Source organism: Globicephala melas, chromosome 2 (assembly GCF_963455315.2).
Source record: "Globicephala melas chromosome 2, mGloMel1.2, whole genome shotgun sequence".
NCBI classification, from domain to species: domain Eukaryota; kingdom Metazoa; phylum Chordata; class Mammalia; order Artiodactyla; family Delphinidae; genus Globicephala; species Globicephala melas.
Genome location: NC_083315.2, coordinates 69,884,622 through 69,905,303, shown reverse-complemented (window position 1 = coordinate 69,905,303; position 20,682 = coordinate 69,884,622). Strand labels below are relative to the sequence as shown.

The window sequence follows — 20,682 nt, the reverse complement described above, 5'->3', positions numbered from 1 at the left end:
AGGGAAGTCCCCTGGGACTCATTCCTTTTCCACATGTAGGGTGAGCCATCGAGCTGATATCAGGTGCTGACTGTTTGAGTAAAAAAGAGTGTTATTTTAAATGTCTGCACAAGGACAAAAATTAGGAAAGAGTTTTATACGCTTTTCAGTTACTCTCTGTTCCTCTTTCCCAATGGCCAGCACTGTACCAGGGCAACTCGGCCTGAAAGGCATACCCGCTGTCAGCCATGTGCCTACCCAGGGCCCTCTCTCCTTCCCCTGGCCTGAGCCAGCTGGCAATCCAAGGTCAAGATCAACTTTAGCCAAATACATCCTGGACCAAGCCCGGCTATAACAATAAAAATAACTCGAGCTCTGCTGAATAGAAACTTTTGAGCATGAGTCAGGGCCATACAATACAAAAGACAGCTGGAGAACAGTTTGCCTGTGATTAACAGGGATTTTCAGAGGGAGCAAGTCCAGTCCCCTTTTACAGCAGATGAGGAAGGCAGCCAGAGAAGGGACATGGCTTGGCCAAAGCCACACGGTTGTTTTGGGTCTCTGGAGCCATAAATCCTCAAGTTCCGGACAAGAGTGAGAATCAAGACGGGCTCAGGCTGGTGGCAGGGAGCACAGGGGCTGTGCCAGGTCCTGCAATGCAGCCTAAGTGCTGTGCGCCCTGAGGCTGCCCAGGGCTGACGGCCCATTCACCTCAGGCTGCCGCCTTCCAGCCTCTCCCTGAGCAGGCAGTCACCTTCTGTCCCGACCTGTGTCATCCTAGACCCTCCTGGGGCCCTCACCACACTCGGTGAGCAGTGGGGAGGGTCTGTCAGGGAACCTCGACCAGCTGCAATACTAACACTGCATTTCGTAGCACCAGCACTGCATTTTACAGTCTACCAGAGGATTTTAAACAACAATAATAGCTGCTAATAAGTATTGAGCACTTAAAATGCCAGGCTCTGAGAATATGTCATCATTTAATCCTCATGACTACCCTGTGAGGTAGGACCTATTGTTAACCCCATTTTACAAATGATGACATTTTGGCACAGAGAGGTTAAGTAATTTCCTCAAGGTCTCACAGTAAGTGGAAGATTTGAATCCTAGCAGTCTGGCTCCAGAGGCCATGCTCTTGACTACTATATTATTTTGTAAGTCTCTCATTTTAGATGTACGTAAAACTGCAACAAGCTAATCAAATATAAGATATCATCTAAATATTGTTTTTATTATTATTGACAAACTAAAGCAAAACAGAAATGGGAAAAATCGGCAAATGAATGTAAAGCTTTCATTCTAAAGCAGATCCTTGGATCGTCAGGAATTGATTTTGGATTGCCCCCGGCAGTCTCATTGTCCACTGTTCCCACGGTCCCTGGCAGGCTACAGGTCCTCAGGGCAAGGCTGGGGCTGTGGAGTGGCAACAGCAGTCCCTTCGAAAGCCCACCAGGAAAGAATTCGAGGTCCTCCAGAGGCTCATGCTGCCCCCTTGGAGCGCCCCCTCCCAGCACTACCCCAGTGGTCCCCCCCGAACACAGATCACTGTGCAGAGCCTGCCAGAAACAGTTCAGCCCCACCTCCTCTCCCCGCCCCCTTCCCCCCAGCTCCAGGCCACACCCAGAGTTCCACCCAATCAGAGGGCATTGCATTTACCCACCAGGTCCTCATTCTGCCTGAGCTGCACCTTCTTCATCAGGGAGCGGGTGAGGTGGTTACACAAGGAGACGATGCTGAAGGAGAGCTGAGGGAGGGGGAGGAGAGGAACCGCCAGGTGAGGATGTGCACCGAGACCCCGGAGGGAACCAGGGGCCCACCTGGCCCCCGCCCCCACCCCTAAGCCCTGACCCACCTTCCACCGCCTGCGGACATACTGCTTCTTGAAGTTCTCCAGGTTGACCAGGGACTCCCTGCGCACCAGGGCTTGCTGGTTGTCCACAGGCTGGGAGACAAAGCAGAGCATGGCGGCTGACGCTGGGCTTCGGACGGCAGCAGGGCCCCTGACCTCATGCCACCTTTAGCCTGACCCCGGGACCTCCCTGCTGGGCAGGGCACGCAGAGGAACCTCACGCTGAGGGCAACGGCTCCAGAAGTCCCAGCTGTTCCGGAGATGCCCTCGGCACCCCTGCACTATTATTACCACAGCCAGATGTGCACACTGGCTGGGCTGGAGGCTCAGCCCCTACCTCCCCGAAGGGGAAGCGCAGGAGGCAGGTCCTTCAACCATGGGTCACTCTGGGGAAGGGTCATCGTACAGCAGCCCACGATGCCCACTGTGCACTGGGCCAGTTCTGGGCCTAGCAAAATGGATGCCTCGTTAGCAGACGGGCATTAGTACTCCACTCAAAAATAAATGCAAGGAAATAGGGGCTTTGATGGGGGTCGAGAGGAGATGGGATGTGTAGTTGCCTTTCACTGCTTGGCAGTCAAGGCTTAGCTTAAACCCTGACTTCTCCAAGAAACCTGGCATGGCTTCTCTGAACCTCAGTTTTCTCATCTGTAATATGGGGATAATAAATAACATTGTGTCACAGGGTTGTTTAGGATTAAGTAAATGGGGATGTAAAGTGCTTAGCTTAGAGTTGCTCAATAAATAGTAATATATTATTGATAGCCTTCCTGTCTTCTCCATTCCCTCTTTTTATAAATTATTTTATTTTTATAATAGCTTTATTGCGATGTAATTGATATACAAAAAAAACTGGACATATTTAATGGACTCCAATGTGAGGAGTCCATTCCCTCATGAATTCCTGCCTCTTCGTAAAACAAGGTTTTCCTAGATTGAGAAATCAAGAGATGGGTTTTAGGGGTTCTGTGAACCTCCTGAAATGCTCTGCAAACTTTAGTGCATAAACTTGTACATAAATGTTCATAGCAGCATTATTCATAATAGACAAAAAGTGGAGAGGACCTAAATGTGCATCAGCTGATGAATGGACAAACAAAATGTGGTATATCCATACCATGGAAGAACCGAATGGAAAATCCATTCATGGAAAGAATGAAGTACTAACACAGAGTACAACATGGATAAACCTGGAAAACAGCATCATAAGTGAAAGATGCCAGACACAAGAGGCCACGTAGTGCATGATTCTAATTACATGAAATGTCCAGAATAGGCAAATCCACAGAGACAGGAAGTAGATTAGCAGTTGCCAGGGCTGGAAAGAGGGGAGAATGCGGAATGACTATCTATGAAAGGGTGTGAAGTTTCTCTCTGGGGTGATGAAAATGTCCTGGAATTAGATAGTAATGATGGTTGTATAACCTTGTGAATATACTAAAAAGCACTGCATTATACAGTTTCAAACGGTGAATTTTATAGTATGTGAATTATAGCTCAATTAAAAAAAAACCTTAGTGTATAGGTACAGACATACATTTCCTCTGAGAAGAGTCAATAGCTTCCAATGATTCTTAAAGGACTCCGTGACTCAAGGAAACGAACTGCCCGGGGCGATCCACAAGGTCCCATCCAGCTCTATTCTTCTCTCTGCTCTGACAGCCTCCTCACAGCAGTGCCTCCTCTGGCACCTCAGTGACCGCTGAGTGAGGTCACTCACTGATTCCCGATGCCGGTCTTGTCTCCTAACCACACCGCAAGCACACCTCCATGCCTGTTTATTTTTCATCATGGCGCCAGGTGCCAGTGGAAGCCAGTGCATATGGCCGGCCCACACTGCTCTGGACCTGACATCTTCTGGCAGGAGGCCCCTTCCCTGTTTACCCAATCTCCCTCCTCCAGGACGGCCTCTGTGTGTTTCAAAGCCCAATTCAGACATGACCTCTTCCAAGATAACTTCCAAGAAACACTCTCTCTCTCCCAACATGACCAAAACATGTGTGCTCCTTGATTATACTTAACCCCTCTCTCGGTCAGCTCTGCAGTGGAGTCATCCCACTAGTGGACAACAACAGGAAGAACTTTCTTCATGTTTTTGTCAATGTTTCCTCACTACCCACTCCTGATGCAGAGCATAAGACAGTGGGTGCTGAAGAGCTGTACGGATAAACTGTTTCCCTGAGCTGCTGCAGAATCAAACCAGAACGAAGTCCCAGGACCTGCTCATCCCCACCGGCGAGAGGCCCAGGCACCTGCATCAGCCCAGCCGTGAGACCACGGGAGGCTGTCATGACACCATGACTCCCCACAGCTCTGCCTGGGAATCAGCGAGGTGAGAGGCAGAGTCCTGGGGAGGTCAGGGAGCAGGGAAGAGAGTGCACGCAACCTTGACATGGAGGGGAGACGAGAGAGCCAGGGGCTATTCACTCCCCCAAAATGGGACACGGTGGTTTGGGCCAAAGAGTGCAGGAGGGGAGAGAGGAGGAAAAGGAGGAAGGTAGAGAGGAGAGAGAAGAGAAAAGGATGGGGGCTCTGAGGGGCCCATCAGGCCATGTCTTGCTCTCCCAGCCCTTTCCTTAACCGCCTCTCACCTCCTCCGCAAGCCCAGCCCTGGCTTTAGGTCCCACCTGGAAGAGAGATGCAAAAGAGGACACAGGGCAACTGATCTGTGCTGAGCCTGCCTTTTCCTGGCATCAAAACCTTCCAGCAGGGCTTCCCTGGTGGCGCGGTGGTTGCGAGTCCGCCTGCCGATGCAGGGGACACGGGTTCGTGCCCCGGTCTGGGAGGATCCCGCATGCCGCGGAGTGGCTGGGCCCGTGAGCCATGGCCGCTGGGCCTGCGCGTCCGGAGCCTGTGCTCCGAAACGGGAGAGGCCACAAGAGTGAGAGGCCCGCGTACCGCAAAAAAAAAACCTTCCAGCAGCTTCTGGGCACTCTCAATAGAACCCAACAGGCTCACCAAGAACCCCAAGCCCTGTATCATCTGGGTCCCTCTGTAACCTGACTTTCTCCCCATCTCCTTCCTGTCCCTGTGGCTTTCATGGCATGGGTCTGCTTGCTGGTCCAGGAACCCAAGGTCTCCGGGTCTTACTGTATTTACTTTGTCATCTTGTTCTAGTCTTTGCTCAAATGTCACCTCCTCAGGAGGCCTTCCTTGACCACCCTGTATAAAATAGCACCCAGCTGCCCCATGCAACTCACAGTGCCTCTGCCCCAGTTCTTCACAGCACCTGTCACTACCTGACATTTTATTCCATATTTATTCATTTGTTGTTAATTCCACCTCCCCATACCTCTCAGCAACTAGTCTCTCCTTCCCAAGGTGACTGGCATCCTGCCTTCCCAGCCCACAGAACATTTCTACCTCTAACTTCACAAATGTCTGCAATTCACCTTCAAGTCGAACCCTTGCAAGGGACACTCTTGCACTTCACTTGGACAGTTTGATGAGCTGGAATTAGTAGACTCTGGGAGTGAAGGGACCTCTTTTTGTCTACTTACTGATTGACACCCTTGTGAGGCGAGAGATGGCTAAACCCCACGTATGGAAGGCTGACAGGCAGGCTCGGGGAGTCCTGTTAGTGAGAATCCCACCTTCCAACTGGTCCAGCAGTGCCAGCCACTGAGCAGAGATGCCCAACTAAAATATCACATCGGACCATCCCAGAGGCCATTCATGGGAGGTGATGCAGTTACTTCTAGGGCCCTGTCTATATGCTACACAAAACAGCATGAACTCTGAGGAAGAGGCTATAAACCTGTCAGGCTGGCCTTTCCCAATCAATGGGCCTTGTTGGTTGCTAAGAGGCTCACCAAGCGCTGACACTGTGGTCATCTAGGCATGAAGGCAGAGAGACATAAATTCTGCAGTGAGATCAGTTCCCAGAAGGAAATGTGGCACCAACACTTTGAATTAAATTCAGGGTGTGAGAGGCAACAGAGCTTGTTCCGCCTTCTCCTGACCCTCCCATTTCTGCAGACAAACAGTGCCCACCTTCCAGCCTTGTGGTCCTTCAGCGATACCAGAGAGTGTGGGCGATTTTGACCAGGCTCCTAGGAGCATGTTTGGTGTCTCAGAAAAATGTTGGGAAGGGAGAAAAGAAGACAGAACGCTGTGGCTCAAGTCAGGTTTTGTTCATGCAGATGCAAGTGTCTCTGAAAAAGTCCACTGGGGAGAGCTAGGCAGCACCGACATCCACAGGGCAGGGAGATGAAGCAGCAGCCCTCCTCCCAGGCATAAAGACAGACACTGGCTTTCCAGAAGAGGCACTCCAAAGACTTTCTCTAAATACCAGGCCTCCACAAAAAGAAACGAAAGTGAGTTATTCGTAGTGAGGTGGATGGACCTAGAGTCTGTCATACAGAGTGAAGTAAGTCAGAAAGAGAAAAACAAATACTGTATGCTAATTCATATATATGGAATCTAAAAAAAAATGGTACTGATGAACCTAGTTGCAGGGCAGGAATAAAGAGGTAGACATAGAAAATGGACTTGAGGACATGGGGTGGGAGGGCGAAGCTGGGGCGAAGTGAGAGTAGCATCGACATATAGACGCTACCGAATGTAAAATAGTTGGCTGCTGGGAAGCAGCGGCACAGCACAGGGAGATGGGCTCGGTGCTATGCGATGACCCAGAGGGGTGGGATAGGGAGGGTGGGAGGGAGACGCAAGAGGGAGGGGGTATGGGGACATGTGTATGCATATGGCTGATTCACTTTGTTGTGCAACAGAAACTAACACAGTATTGTGAAGCAACTATACTCCAATAAAGATCTATTAAAAAAATAAAATAACATCATAAATAAATAAACATCAGGCCTCCTCTACAAACTGCCAACAGTTTGCAACTTTTCGAACCTCCATCTGAGTCACTACTCCAGCCCCATCCTCCACTGAAAGCCATGGACACATGAGCACCCACTTTCCTCTCGTGCCCAGGACTGTCTCTCTGAGCCTCGCTCCTTCATCTCCCTTAGTGGCATCTCTCTGTACGTGGCATCTCCGCCTCTTCCTTTTGCTGGCTGGAGCCTGGGCCCTGCTGGCCTTACCTCCTTGTTTAACCAGGAAAGGAGCACGTGAGGCTTATAGGGGCCTGAGTCTCTACCTCCTTATGCCTGGGTGGGGAGAGCTGCAGAGAGGCTGTGTTCCTGCAGGTTGTCCCTACACTGAACAAGCCAATGCAAAGAGGTAAGAATGTCCCTTTCCTTGCCTAACCCAGCCTTACTTTTCTGAGTTAGGTCTCAGCATAGAGACACTCTCACTTTTAATCTTCTCCCCGGGACGTTCAGTTTTCTGAGCAAGTTCTCATCCCCAGGAAAAGCTTCAAAAGCTCTCCCTCCTGTACTGAAGAGACTTGAGAGACATAACATCCAACTGTCATGTGCGGTCTGCGTTTGGATCCTGAGTTGAACAAACCGCGTATAACAGGACACCCTTAAGAAAAGCAGGGGTGGCTTCCCTGGTGGTGCAGTGGTTGAGAGTCCGCCTGCCGATACAGGAAAAAAAAAAAGAAAAGAAAAGAAAAGCAGGGGCATGTGACTGCAGAATGTGTATCCAGATGATAATAAGTAATGATTCTTGATTTTGTCAAGTGTGATAATGGCGCAGGGGCATAGGAAAAAGAAACTCCCTATCAGAGATTCCTGCTGAAGAATTTATGAGGTAAGTCAGTCTGAAGTTTGCTTTAAATTACTTCAAAGCTGGATAACGGGTACGTGGAATTCACTCTGCCATTCTCAATACTTTGGTGCAAGTTTTGAAAATCCCCCATAACAAAAAGTTAAAAACAGAAAGTCTCCCTCTTTTAAATCTCTGTAACCTCCTTCCCTTTAATCTCCATTTCACAGCTCCAGGTTCCTGACACCAAGCTGGGCTCATCCCCATATCCCTCCAAATTCTGCCTGGTACCTTCCCCACAAGGCTACAGCTTGGAGGGGAGTGTTGGGGGCAAGACCCCACCCCCCCGAGAATGTTTCTGCCCTCTGCCACCCCTCTTACCCTTCCTCAGTCAGAGTTCGTCTCCCTCCTGTTTTCTGGAATATTAGGTACCCCTGTTTTCTCACACCATGGCCTTCCTCACCTCCCAGTTGGTTGGGGCCCCATCTGTCCCAGACAGTGAGTCTTCTATTCAGGGGTTGTCTTGTCCTTATCTGTCACCTCCCTCCAGAGCCAGAGCACAGTCAGTGTTTGTCCAATGAACTGGCCTCTTCTGCTCCTCAAATATGCCCACTGCTGGGTCTCCTCTCCAGGGGCAAAGAATCTTCTCCACAGGCCAAGAGTTTCACAGACAAAGCAGAAAAGCCCATTCAGTTCCATAGACATGTACAGAGGCTGCCAGTGGGGGTGGGAGCTGAGCACCCAGCCACCTCCCACAAGGGCCCACAGTCCTGCCTGATGGAGTGAGGTGGGAAGTCGCCGCCTTCAAGATCACCTGGAGAGGTGGGTGGCTGGTACGGGGAAGTGGTTCGCAGAGGAGACTCTGGCTTCTCCTACCATTGTTACTCTGTTCCATCCCTTCACTGCCAGCACCCTGCATCTGCAGAATCACCGGTTACCACGTTATCACGCCATCTCCACCCTTCCCCACGCAAAAGGGTAATCGTGTGCGGCAAGCCTCTGCCTCAGAGCAGGGACAGACTGCTGCCTTCCCCAGGCACCGACTCTCCAGCCTCCTTGGGAATCGCTATTCAGGAAGATGTCACACGCTCACCCTGCGCTCCCCAGGATGGCATTTGCCCAGAGCACAGAGGCTGACCTTTCATTCACAGCCTGGTGAATGAAAGGATCCTCTGTGACGGTAGATGGGCCGGCCCACAGAGCGGCGTCCCCCAGGTCTTCGTCCGTCTAGGTACCAACGAAACATCCCATCCCGCCACCATCGGCCCTGCCCTGCCCTGTCCTTCATGTCTCTGTTAAAATGCCAGCTGTGGGCGTGTCGGGAGGAATCTAGCAGGTCCTCTGGCTGGGCATTCCACAGGCTTCCTTGGGCTCCCCTTGGCATCAGGTTCTGCTGCCAAAGGGTGATGGGAGTTGGACCAGCCAGGTGACAGAGGAACGTCACAATCTCCTCTGATTTCCCTGAAAGACTTGGGGGGCATTTTTCACTTCACTTCATTTTGTCTTTGGAAACTCTTAGTACATAAAAGAGTCTGTTCATAAAACATCTAAATGACAAGTTGTTACCCACGACTGGACATGAACACAGAGAAGATGATTCCACTACTGCGAGGAAAACCACTTAGGGTTCTGACCCCAGCTCTGGGGCTGACTAGCTGGGGGACTCTAGACAAATCCTGTCCTGTAAAATCCTGTAAAAAGAGGGTGTCGGGTGGCTCACGTCTGAGGACCCACCAGTATGGACAGTGTGAAGCTGATGCCAGGATTCTAAAATAACCACTTCTCTCTCCCTTTTCCCAGTCTCCCTAATTCAAATCATCACCCACATCTTACTACTTTATTGCATTTTATTTCGACCTTCACAAGAAAGTTTGCCCAGAGTTGCTCAGTCAGGGGCTTCCTTTCCTTAGGAAACCTGTTGACTTGGCCAAAGGGACCTTTCATCTTTGCAGTGCCTTATGCCAAATGGGTATATCATGTCCTGTAACAGGGCAGGAAAATTCTTGGAGAGCTCGTAGATGGGTCTTTTGTATCAGTTCTTCCAGACAGGGTTTAGGGAACAGGCCTTTGCCATCTTCCATTGATTCCAAGATGCACATTTTTGGATCTCTGAAATCAGGACTTAACTCCCAAACAGTGGCATCATATCCTTACTGTTGGTCTGAAGTGAAGGCAGGTGTTCCGGAAGATGACCACACTGATTCTGCCAGCCATTGGGGCCACCCAGCCTCAAACTGTTTGATGTTAGATTCTCTGCTCGAGGTTCTTTTGTTTTTGTTTTGTTGTTGTTGTTTTGTTTATTCACTTGTTTTGAGGTTCTTTTGGATTCCACTGATTGTGCAAATACAGAAAGCAAACCTGCACGAGTACCATGGACCTGGGACTCCCATTCTCAGTGGAGGATTTTTCCATCCCTCTACCCAGTGTCAAGGTTGAGACACACATGTTCCCTTGCCTCCCCTTCCTGCCTGGTGGCTTTATTTCCCATTTACCCTTTCAGTGAGGGTGTCCCAGCTTTGTATGTGGAATCTCCTATTGGACTTCCCATCCTGGGCTTTTTTTTCTTTATTTTGGCGTCATAAAGATGCATTTACATTTGATGAAAATATGCTTTCTTACAGTGGATGAAAAAAGTTTCTGTTACAAATGTTATATATGATATTTGAAGCGATCCAGCATGCGAATAGAATTAGAGGTAGGATTTTAAAGAAATGGTTTCATGGGATCACAATCTCATGCCTCATCCTAAACCACTCCCCATCTGTGCTGCTCACTGGGCATCCCTGCCCCCACCAGCACGTCAGGCTGTTGACTGCCTGGCACCCATCATGGCTCCCCATGACTCTTGGGGTGAAGGCAGAGCTCTTTAATACGGCAAAGCCCTGCTGGTCCTGTCTTCTCTCCAGCCCCATCCACGCCATACTCTATTCTCTCCCCTCCAGCTTTCTTTCCGTCTGAGCAATTTCAGCTCCCAGGCCCCCTCCCAGCACAGAGCCCTGGCATGACAGCTCTGTGGGGAGCACTACCTTCTCCCTGGTTTGCTTAGCTGATCTCAGCTCCAGCGTCACCACCTCAGGGATGCCTTCCCTGACTAGATCATCCCCCACTGCAGGCTCCTGCAGTGCTGCATCCTTCTCTCTCATTGCATAGGTCCCAGCTGCAGTTCTACCTTTGCAGAATGTTCTTGATGAATGTTGGAATCCGTTACTGGACTGCAAACTTCGTGAGGGCAGGAAACATGCCTGTTTTCACTCAACATTGTATCCCTGGGGCCAGGCTGAATGCCTGGCAATAGACAGGTGCTTAGAAATTCTTTGTGAATGTGTAGATGGATGTGTCTTGGTGTAACCTGCCCCACAGCAGAGAGTAAACTCTTGGAGACTGGGGCAGTTAGGGGAAGCAGAAGGAGCAAGGGACATCATCAGAAAGTCTCCACTTTTGCCACTATTGTGACCTTGGGCAAATCACATCCTCTCTGTTTCCTCAGCTCCAAATTGGGAATAACACCTACCCCACCTATCTGACGGGGGGTTTGTGAGTCTGTGAAGGCACTTTGAAATGATACGATCTGTTCCCTCACCCCCAAGCTTCTAGCACAGCACTGGGCCCACGCTCCACACTCTTTCTCTGTGAGCTAGTTGGCTGGCCCCTCCTCCGGGAAAAGGGAGACAAGATGATCCAGTCCTCAGGGAGGGGTGCGCACAGCTTGAGGTCAGGAAGGGAGCACTGAGTCTTGGGCTCCCCAATCTTAATGTCCACCCTCTTCAGACCTTCGGGACATGAGAAAAGGAACCTGCTTGTTGAGTCCTTTCTGGCCTTCATTCCCAACACGAGATTGGAGCCCTTAGCCAGAGGCGGGAAGTGGAGAAGGGCGAGATGCTGCCCCTTCCCTCCTATTCTGCAGGTGATCTTCACACAGGGACACAGCTGGATGGGAACGATAAACTGCGTGCCTTCTAGGACACACTTCTTAGGACAATTGCCTGAAGGTATAAGGCTTCCACCTGACTTGGCAAAATACATGAAAATGCTTACTTTACCTCTGGGATCTGAACTTTAATATTAACGTGGATTTTTACAGTAAAGCCTATTTCTCCCCATATACTTCATCTTAGAGTCGGGCATCCTGGGTTTCTGTTGCATGCGTATCAACTAGCTATGAATGAACCTCAGTCATTTTCCCTCTGGAGGTCAATTTCCTCTTCAGTTACATGGAAATGACAGTAACAACAATCATAATACCACCTACCTTCCTGTCTCACAGGTTCCTTTAAGGATCAAAGCCATAAATGCTTGGTCAGTGAAAAGTCAATAATAAATGAAAAGTAATCTTTTCTCTGTGCATTCAGAATCCCTCCTTCAGCAGCAGGAAAGCACCAAGCCAACTGACTGTTATCCCTAGTTAACTAGAATATTACCCAAGACCTGCAATCTACGAGGCGGGAAGCGAGATGTGAACAAACCCATTATTACAAATCAGTTATCAGGTATCTCTCCAGGGCCAGCCGTCCTCCCTCTGTAGGAGGGTACACTGACGGGTGTTCATCCTCAATCGTTTTAACAGCTTAGCTGCCCTGCCAGCCACCCTCCCAGAAAACCAGGCTGGTGAGAGGAGGTACAGAATGGGTAACTAGCTAGCCCCTCCGTGATTCTGCATTCTGGGAAGAGGGTGGAAGGCTATGCTACAGACACACACCCCTGCAGGAGAATTCTAGTCGATGCCCTGGCAGGGCAGTTGGGAACGGGCTTCAGCAAACCATCCAGGATGCACTCCTGACTCGATTCTGGTGCTCAGAGCTTCAAGCTGGCCTAGACTTCCTCACTGCATGATCTGTTGAGCAGCTCCCCTAGGCACTCACTAGAGTCCTGGCAACACACGGAGCTGGGGCTGTCCATGCTCCCACTCTCCAGCTGGAAGCCGCCCACCAGTTCCTGGAGCCACTGTAAGTCTGCCAAGAGCTCCTGCCCTAGGGCTTCAAACTGCGCCTGCAGATGGTCCAGTTTCCTGGCTGTGCTCCCGAGGCGGGACCCCGTGGCCCGGATGTCCTCTCGCAGGAGCTTCTTCGAGGACTCCACTTTGCGGAACTCGTACCTGAGCTGGGACAGGTCGTGCCGGGCTCTCTCACTCTCCTCCCGGTACCAAGCCTCCTTCTCATTGTAGATGGAGACCAAGGTCTCCACATCGTCCTGGATGGTGTCACGGGCTCCCGCCAGGGCCCGGCATCCCTGGTCCACCCGAGCCACGTCCTCGACCACACAGGCAAAACGCTCGAAGTTGACATAGGTGTTGTCGGGGGGCATGCTTGAGTGGCATTTGAGGGTGTACTCTCTCAGGCGCTCGGTCTTCAGCTGGGCGGGCTCTGCCTTGCGCTGTTCAGGGGTTCTGATCTCTCCTTTGGACTAGGGGGTGTTTAGACAGAAGGGCCAGAGTTACTTTGACGTCCGCTCCAAGGGCAGTCCAAGGTGCAGGCAGACGGCACACGAGCAGCCTCTTTGCATTCACTGCATGCGCCAGGCCACGGGAGGACCGGGGCGGAAGGATCACCCACACAGACCGTAAGAAAGGTCAGGTCGAGGAGGATGGGTGCTGCCTGCACGCTCATCTCAGGGCAGGGTGGTCCATGGCCATTAGAGAGGGTCTCCACACGCACAGCATTTAAGGGTGCTCGCACAGACAAGCAGGCTAGAGCCAGGACTCTGCAGGCATCCACTCAAGGGCGGAAGCATACAAGGCCATGGCTGAGGGGGGGGAAGCTGGGGGCTCCCTGGGCCTTGGCAACACTCGGCAAGCTGAGCTAGGAGGCAGCCCACCAGACTCCCTAGCTCTGTGGTCTGGGCCCAAACCTGGAGGGCCCCTGGCCTTCCCCATCCTTCAACAAGCAGATGAACCTGGCCTTCTCCAGAGCACTCCAGACCTCCCTGCTCTCCATCTCCCGTGGGCCTCTGCCCCTTCTCATCTGCACCCTCAGATCATCCTCGCCAGCTCTCCCATCTAACAATTTCAGTGAATGGGAAGTCTGGTGACATCCCTGGGAGCACACATCTCATCAGTCAGCAGAACTAGGGCCAGAATCCCACCCTCCTGATCCCTATCCCGCCAAAGTGCTTTTCACTGGCACTTTACTGTGCCTAGACTGCAAGGCCCTCTGAAAACCCAGCTGCTGGAAGCCCAGTTACAAGGCGGGTTAGGCAGGGAGTCACCTTTGTGTCCCCACCCTCCCCAGAGAGAATGGAACTGCCCTAAGGAGTGGCTGCCTCTCTCTCCCAGCAGGCCTCCACCTCAGAGCCCCATTCCCTGAAGTCTCCAGGGGCCTGAGGAAGAAGCCAGTGACCGGTTTGAGTGTCATCCTTTACTCAGAACTTCGAAAGTCAGAAACAAGGAGCCCCGGTTACAAAGTTGAGGTTTTTAACTGTCACTGATCTCTCTCTACAACTGAGGAGTCCTGATTTCTGCTTTGAGAATGACAGTGACGTGTCCTCTGACAAAGAACCCTTTGTAAGATGGGCCCAAAGAACATGGAGTTCAACTGACATTTGTGAAGGTTTCATTTCATAAGTCACCTGAACACGTGAAATAGAAACTTAAACTTGTAGCCCTATTTGAAGAAGTCCAGACCCTTGGAAGCCCCCAACTAGCTTTCGTCTGTGCTTGAGGGTCAGTGTTTCAAGCAAAGGCCTTTCCATAGGTCCCCTGCATCCGGCCGCCCCAGGCAGCCCTGGCGACAGAGCAGGGAACTGCTCGCTGGAACTCATCACTGTGCCCTTACCGTGATCCAGGGGTGTCTGAGAGCCTCTTGGATTGTGAGCCGTTTCCTGCAACGAGGATCAGAAAACAGTGACGGTCCATGAGAAGCTGAGAGCAACAGTCTCCATTCTCACTCTTCTTAGACCTCCTTTTTGGCATTCTTCAACCACTGCCATCAAACTAGAATAATAAGGGACGCAGAGGTGGATGGGGAACTGGCTGCATTCTCTGCATTCCAGAGAAAGTGGTCCAGGAAGACACCTCCATAAAATGACATCACATAAACCCTCATCTTTGGTCCCAGAGTTGAAGGGGCCGACACCACACTATGGAAGAGTCATAAATGCTCTCCACCGCAAAACCTTTGGTCTCTGTTTTTCTGTTTGCCTCCCAGATCCACTCTCTGCCCTTCCCTGCTCTGTACCCATGTAGGGTGATCCCATCCCACCTTGCACTGATCTTCAATAGGGAAATTGGGCCCCTGCACTTTAGAGGACCCCGCTCTGCCCCTCTCTAAAATCTGTGGGACCAAGAGGATATGGTCTTCTGAAGTCTGTGGACCTTACCCCTGCCTCATCTAGGCCGTGCTCTGGGTACCCAGCACCCTATAAGCCCCTGCCCATCTCCTTCTTTGATCGCACAGCCACGGGGCTCACCCTGGGCCCTGCAGAAGGTGTGGGATTAGCAGGTCTCCTATTCTCCCACTGTTCTGACCCCTCTGCGCCCACTTCCGCCCACTCCCATCCTGAACTGACTTGAAAACCCTGCCACTTTCCTTTTTGAATCCTAGTTCCAGGTGCCTTTGGGACAGACCGCAAAAGATAATGAGCTCTAGAGAAACCCAGGTTGACTTCTACACACACACACACACACACACACACACACACACAGAATTATTTGCATTTCAGCAGGAAAAGAAACCAGAACGACTTGAGGAAACAAGATGAATGCCAAGTCTTGACCAGTCCACACTCCTCAGCACCTGCCCAGATTAGACCACAATGTTCGATGATAGCCCATGGCAAAGCAGGGACAGATGGACACGGCTTTGGGAGAGGTGGCAGGAGAGGGTCAGTACCTGAGAAGCCAGTGCCCTCCTCTGTTCTCTTACCGGGTCTCTTTAACCAGAAGCTTCCGAATGAAGTCCTTGGCCAGCTCGCTGGTCTGGCTGAAGAACTCCTCATCAAAGTTGTAACTCACTGCTGTGATATTTGCCAGTGTTTCCTGCTTTGTGTCTCCCAGAAAAGGGGATGCTCCACTGAGGCTGGGCACACAGAGAGGACACACATGACTGTGGGAAAGTAGATGCAAGTGGGGGTGACAGACTCCGGGAACCCTGACTCGTACTGCTGCGTGGGCATGGGAAGCTCCCCGCAACCCTGCTGCCCCCTCTGGGGGGCGGGGGGACCAGTCAGCAACTCTTCAAATGAGTCCAATTGAATACACTTTATGGAGCTCCTGTGACAGAGAGAAGTACCTGTGATAGAGAGAAACCGTGTCTTCAAGGGACTCGAAAGGGGAGGGGAGACAAATACAGAGACCTGGCTCTTCATAATCTCCAGCAGAGCACAGAATAAAACAGAAGGCCAGAAAAAGGGCTGTGGGAGCACAGGACAGAGGGGAGGCCCAGAGCAGGCTTCATGGGAGAGCTGACATTTGCATCAGTTGTGTCCTGAAGAATGAAGAGGTTGTCAGCAGTCACAGAAGGAGCTGGAGGGTCTTCTAGGCTAAGGGAGCAGCTTGAGCAAAGCCTGAGAGGTGTGGCAATAGATGGGCCGTTAGGGACTGGAAGGGTGAGTGATGTTCCCCTGCAGGGTCTGTGGGGAATGCGTTGTTCCAGTAGTGACTCCTGAATCTACTGTCTCCTGACTCATGATCCAGATGTGCCATTGTCCCAGAGGTCCCTGTGCCCTACCCTAACCCTCCACGTGCTCCCTGCCTCGATTAATGACGTCACTTCCTGAACGTACCCAAGCTAGAAACACAGCATCTTTAACTCTTCCTCACCATAGAGGAAGGAACCATAGAGGTGAGGAATCTTTGACTCTTCCTCACCATAGAGGAATAGAATGGTTCCCTCACCATTTCTATTGGTTCCATTTCCTAAATACCTCTTAAAGGTCATCCCTATCTCCACTGACACTTTCTTGGGATAGTGAAAGCAAGGTACCCTGGAAAAAAAAATCTGATATTTCAATCCTGGATTTGAATCCCAGCTCTGCCACTCACGTATGAACCTAGGAGAGTTACTCAACCTCCCTGAGCTGCAGTTTCCTCAATTGTAACCTGAAGAAAAGAAAAGTCTCCACCTCACATGACTGTTGTGAATAAGTATATATAAAATGTTGAAGAATAACTATATAGAGACTGTTCCGTGCAGTCCTGGCCCATACTAAGAACTCTGGAATCGATGGTCATTATTATTGTCATTGTTAGCACACACAGAACCCTCTATGACTCCCTGTTTTCTATAGAATCACATCTGAACTCCTGAGCAAGGCATCAGAAGTTGGTCCACACGCTCCATATATTTCACCACACTTGCCAAGCTCACCGCTCCCTTCCTCGGCTGGGACAGCCCTTCCTTCCCTTTCCACCAGGAGAATTCATCTCATTCCTTCCAGCCCAGTTCAAATCAATCTCTTGCTCTTCTCTGTCTCCCCCTCCCCCTCTCCCATTAAACCTTCTGCAGTCCCAGCAAACCAATGGCTCTCTCATCTGTGTCTCACAAAGCCATGTTCATACCTAAAGGATAACCTTGGTCCCACTGGGTAAGAGTGCGCTGTCCGGTGTCTCCCGCACACACAGGGAGCTCCAGGCAAGCAGGACAGATTCTCCTTCAGGTAGTATCCTGAGTGCCTGGCACAGTGCCCACCATGGAGCAGGCAGCCAATAACCTGTACGGAATTCAATGAGCTACAAGACGATTGTGGGCCCTGGAGACACTGGAATTCCATACTCTTTTAATATGGAAACCAGAGTTCTGAAGATATCAAGGTGTCAAGAGTCAACATCTGAATATTCTGGCTCTAGTCTGGAACTATACAGCAATGCAGCAAATTCTCTCTCTCTGCAAATTCCTCCTTCAGATTCCTCCAGGGCTTTTAAAAAATACTGATGCCTAGACCCCGCTCCTAGCGATTCTGATTTCATAGATCTGGAGTGTGGCCTGGGCCACAGTAGATATTGAAAGGTCTGACGTGCAGCCAGGGTTGAGACCCGCTGCTGCAGCTCAGGGGACAGGATAGGCGGGGTGGGGGGTGGCGGGAGGTGTCTACCACATCGCACAGAGCTCCCAGTCCAAGGGGAGCCAGAGGGATGCTTTACAGGGATGCTGAGAGAGTTGAGTGCTGGTGCCCCATCCTTCATCCCCTCTGGCTGTGGGCTGCCTCTTACCCAGAGTGCCATAAAAATACCATTTTCCAGGAGTGCTGTGAGAGGAAACAGTTGGGAAGTACTGATGAACACCAAGTAATCAGCCGAGTCTGTGTCTGAGCAGTGCCGGGAAGTTTGCACGTCGGCTTATTTAACCCTCACAACACACCCACGGCAGGAAGTTTATGATTCCTACTTTTCTGATGAGAAAAACAGGCCCAGAGATTCAGTCTCTGCCCCAGGCCACAGAGATGGAAAGTGACAGGTCCACTACCGGATGCGGGAAATCTCTGCTTAAGCACTTAATACTTCAGTGGCAGGAAAGAGAGACTCTGGGGAAAAGGGAAGAGAGAGAATGTGAGAGGAAAAGGGATCTTGAGAAAGGCAGGGGAAAGGCAGAGAAAGAAGAGGCAGGGTCAGGAAGGGCATGGCAGCTTGAGGGCTGTCCCAAGGCTTCGGAGTGAAAACTGACATTTTCACAGGAAACCTGGGTCCGGGTGAGGCTGAGCGGTGGACCCCCGACCACAGGAGGGATGCAGACACAGTCTGTGCAGGATGGAGGGCTGCAGGCTGCTCTCCTGGGTTCCTGCCCAACCCCAAGCCCAGGGTCAAATGTATGAAATGGAGCTGAGAGCACTCAGCCTCAGGTTTGCTGTGTGGCTCTAACACATCTGGTCGCGGTGGGCACTCGGGAAATGTCAGTCTGTCTGTCTGCCTGCCCCCTCTCATCCCTCCAGCTCCCCCCTGGACCTGAGCTGGGTCAGAGCCTCGGGATCGGGGATACTCACAGGATGTAGGTGATGACGCCGATGCTCCTGTAAAACAAAGAACCGTCGCGTCAGGGCTGCGTGGCTGTCATCCCAGACCAGCAAGGGACTCCCCACGCGGTCCTGAGGGCCCTTTCACGGCAGCCCCTCGATGCCATCTCAAGTCCCACGCCCCTCCCCACCCCACTCTTCAGCAGCAGCCTGGGACTTCTTTGGAGTCATCAAGCCCTGGACGTTGAGTCCAAGGACCCAGGTTCAAGATCAGGTACTCCTGCACACGCAGGCTGCGATGATCACCTCTGAGCCTCTTTCTCCTCTTAAAATGAGGATCATGAGAACTACCTCACAGGACCACTGGGAGGATTTTAGAAAACCACGTGATCAAGCTGCTTAGCCAACTGTAGAGCGTGGCTCCCGTGAAATGAGCCCCATCTGTGCAGAGAAGCCATCATCGCGGTATCCCCCGGTCCAGCACAGCACCTAGAACATGAGGCTCCCGGTAATCACCTGGCTGACTGGCGGAATGAGCTACCGTCACTATCGTCTTTATCGTGGCTGCAGCAGGCCTCAGGTGAGCCTGCACCTCCAGCCTCACCTCTCCCCTCGTTCTCTGCCTCGGCCGTGTGCTAACTGGCTGCACGTCCAGCACACCCAGAAGAGCCAGGGGCTCTGAAAGGTCAGTGTGAAGGAAGAGGTTTTCACGGTCAAGGGGGATGTCAGCCAGAGCCGGGGTCTGGGCCACCTGGGCGGCCTGTACAACTTACCACATGTCAGCCTCCAGGCCCAGGGGCTCATAGTTCACAATTTCTGGAGCTGAAAGAAGCCATGTTGAAGAGTCAGCAGGGGTATGAAAATGAGAAGAGAGGATTGTAAGGAATTTGAGGGAATCTGGTGCCAAATGTGTCCATCCTGAACCCTCACTAAGGAGAATCAGAGAGGCCGATGGGGTTAATCTGGCTCTAAGGATTCTGAGGAAGGGAGCTGCCTTTTATCCTGAAGGTGAGGAAGACGGGACAAAGGGACTCCTGGAAAAGGAAGAGGAGGGTGGGGAGAGGAAGATGCGGGAGGGGACCATGGGGCCTAGAACAAAGCCTGCTTGAGAACTCTCCGCTGGAAACCAGTCAGGTCAGTGCTGGAAGGCGATGGAGGAGAAGAGGGAGCAGAGAGGGAATCCACGCTCCTCTGAGTCTGTCTGAAAGAGGGCAAGTCCCACCTGAGGAGCAGGAGGACGTTCTGGTGGCCACTGAGGTGATGAGCCTGTGGTGCCCGAGGGGCATCCAGAGGAAGGTGTCCAGGAACGGGCTGGGTATTGGAGGTGGGGGTGGGGTGGACCAGAGCCATCACACAGGTGGAAACAGGAGCCGTGCGAATGCTGCCACGACCAGGAGAAGGTGCAGAGTCTAGGAAAGAAGACGCTACCTGGGACAGAAGAGGACCAAATGGTGCCTGGTGATCAAGCCCATAAGCCCTGGGAAGCAAGTGTTGAATTTCACACTCACTGCAGTGCCCAGAGAGTTCTGAGTGTGGGCAGTGGAGATAAGGGTGCAGACGACTCTTTAAAAAAGCTTAGCGATGAGGGGCTGCCCTGGTGGCACAGTGGTTGAGAGTCCGCCTGCCGATGCAGGGGACACGGGTTCGTGCCCCGGTCCGGGAAGATCCCACATGCCGCGGAGCGGCTGGGCCCGTGAGCTATGGCCGCTGAGCCTGCGCGTCCGGAGCCTGTGCTCCGCGGCGGGAGAGGCCACAACAGTGAGAGGCCCACGTTCCGCAAAAAAAAAAAAAAAAGCCTTGGTGATGAAATAGAGAAGAGAGGATGATAACTAGAGAAGGGAGAAGGATTGAGACTTTTTAACCACGAATGGAAAAAGGTGGGGAGTGGGAAAGGCTAAGTCTGTTCACCTAGAATAATATCAAAACCTCTGCATCTGTTGGATGTGCCCCCATCCCACCCTCCCAGATGCAGGGAACCACTCTCCTGGCTTATTTTTCAGCTTCCTAAAAATGATGCCATACTGCATGTGATCTACTGTCACTCGACTTTTTTCCCCCACTCAACATGATGCTTCTAGCGTTCATTGAATGTTCATCCATGGTTTTTCATCTTCACTGCTATATAATAGTCCATTGTGTGAATATAGATCATCTTCTCGTCATTCTCTTGGTGATCATTTGGATGGTTTCCACTTCTTTTATTATTTTATTATATTATTATCTTTTATTGGAAAAATATTGCTAGGAACTTTTTTGTACCTGTCTCCTGAGACACACATGAAAGACTTTCTCTAGGACAGTGATATTCAAAGTGCAGTCTGCAGGCAAACAGTCTGCAGACTGTCACTGGTCCTGACAAG

General features: G+C 51.4%; 1 protein-coding gene across 3 annotated transcripts in view; it reads right to left on the bottom strand.

Annotated features, from left to right (window-relative positions):
* The window catches only part of DAPK2 (death associated protein kinase 2), a 124,022-nt gene that overhangs the window by 1,173 nt on the left and 102,167 nt on the right, over positions 1–20,682 (bottom strand). For all 3 annotated transcript variants that reach the window (XM_060293556.2, XM_070045053.1, XM_070045052.1), the window contains 6 exons: positions 19,096–19,144; positions 18,353–18,379; positions 15,301–15,453; positions 14,212–14,257; positions 1,832–1,921; positions 1,640–1,723 (listed from right to left, as the gene is read on the bottom strand). In XM_060293556.2, the coding sequence (XP_060149539.1) occupies positions 1,640–1,723; positions 1,832–1,921; positions 14,212–14,257; positions 15,301–15,453; positions 18,353–18,379; positions 19,096–19,144 (449 nt within the window). The remainder of the gene's footprint in view (positions 1–1,639; positions 1,724–1,831; positions 1,922–14,211; positions 14,258–15,300; positions 15,454–18,352; positions 18,380–19,095; positions 19,145–20,682) is intronic.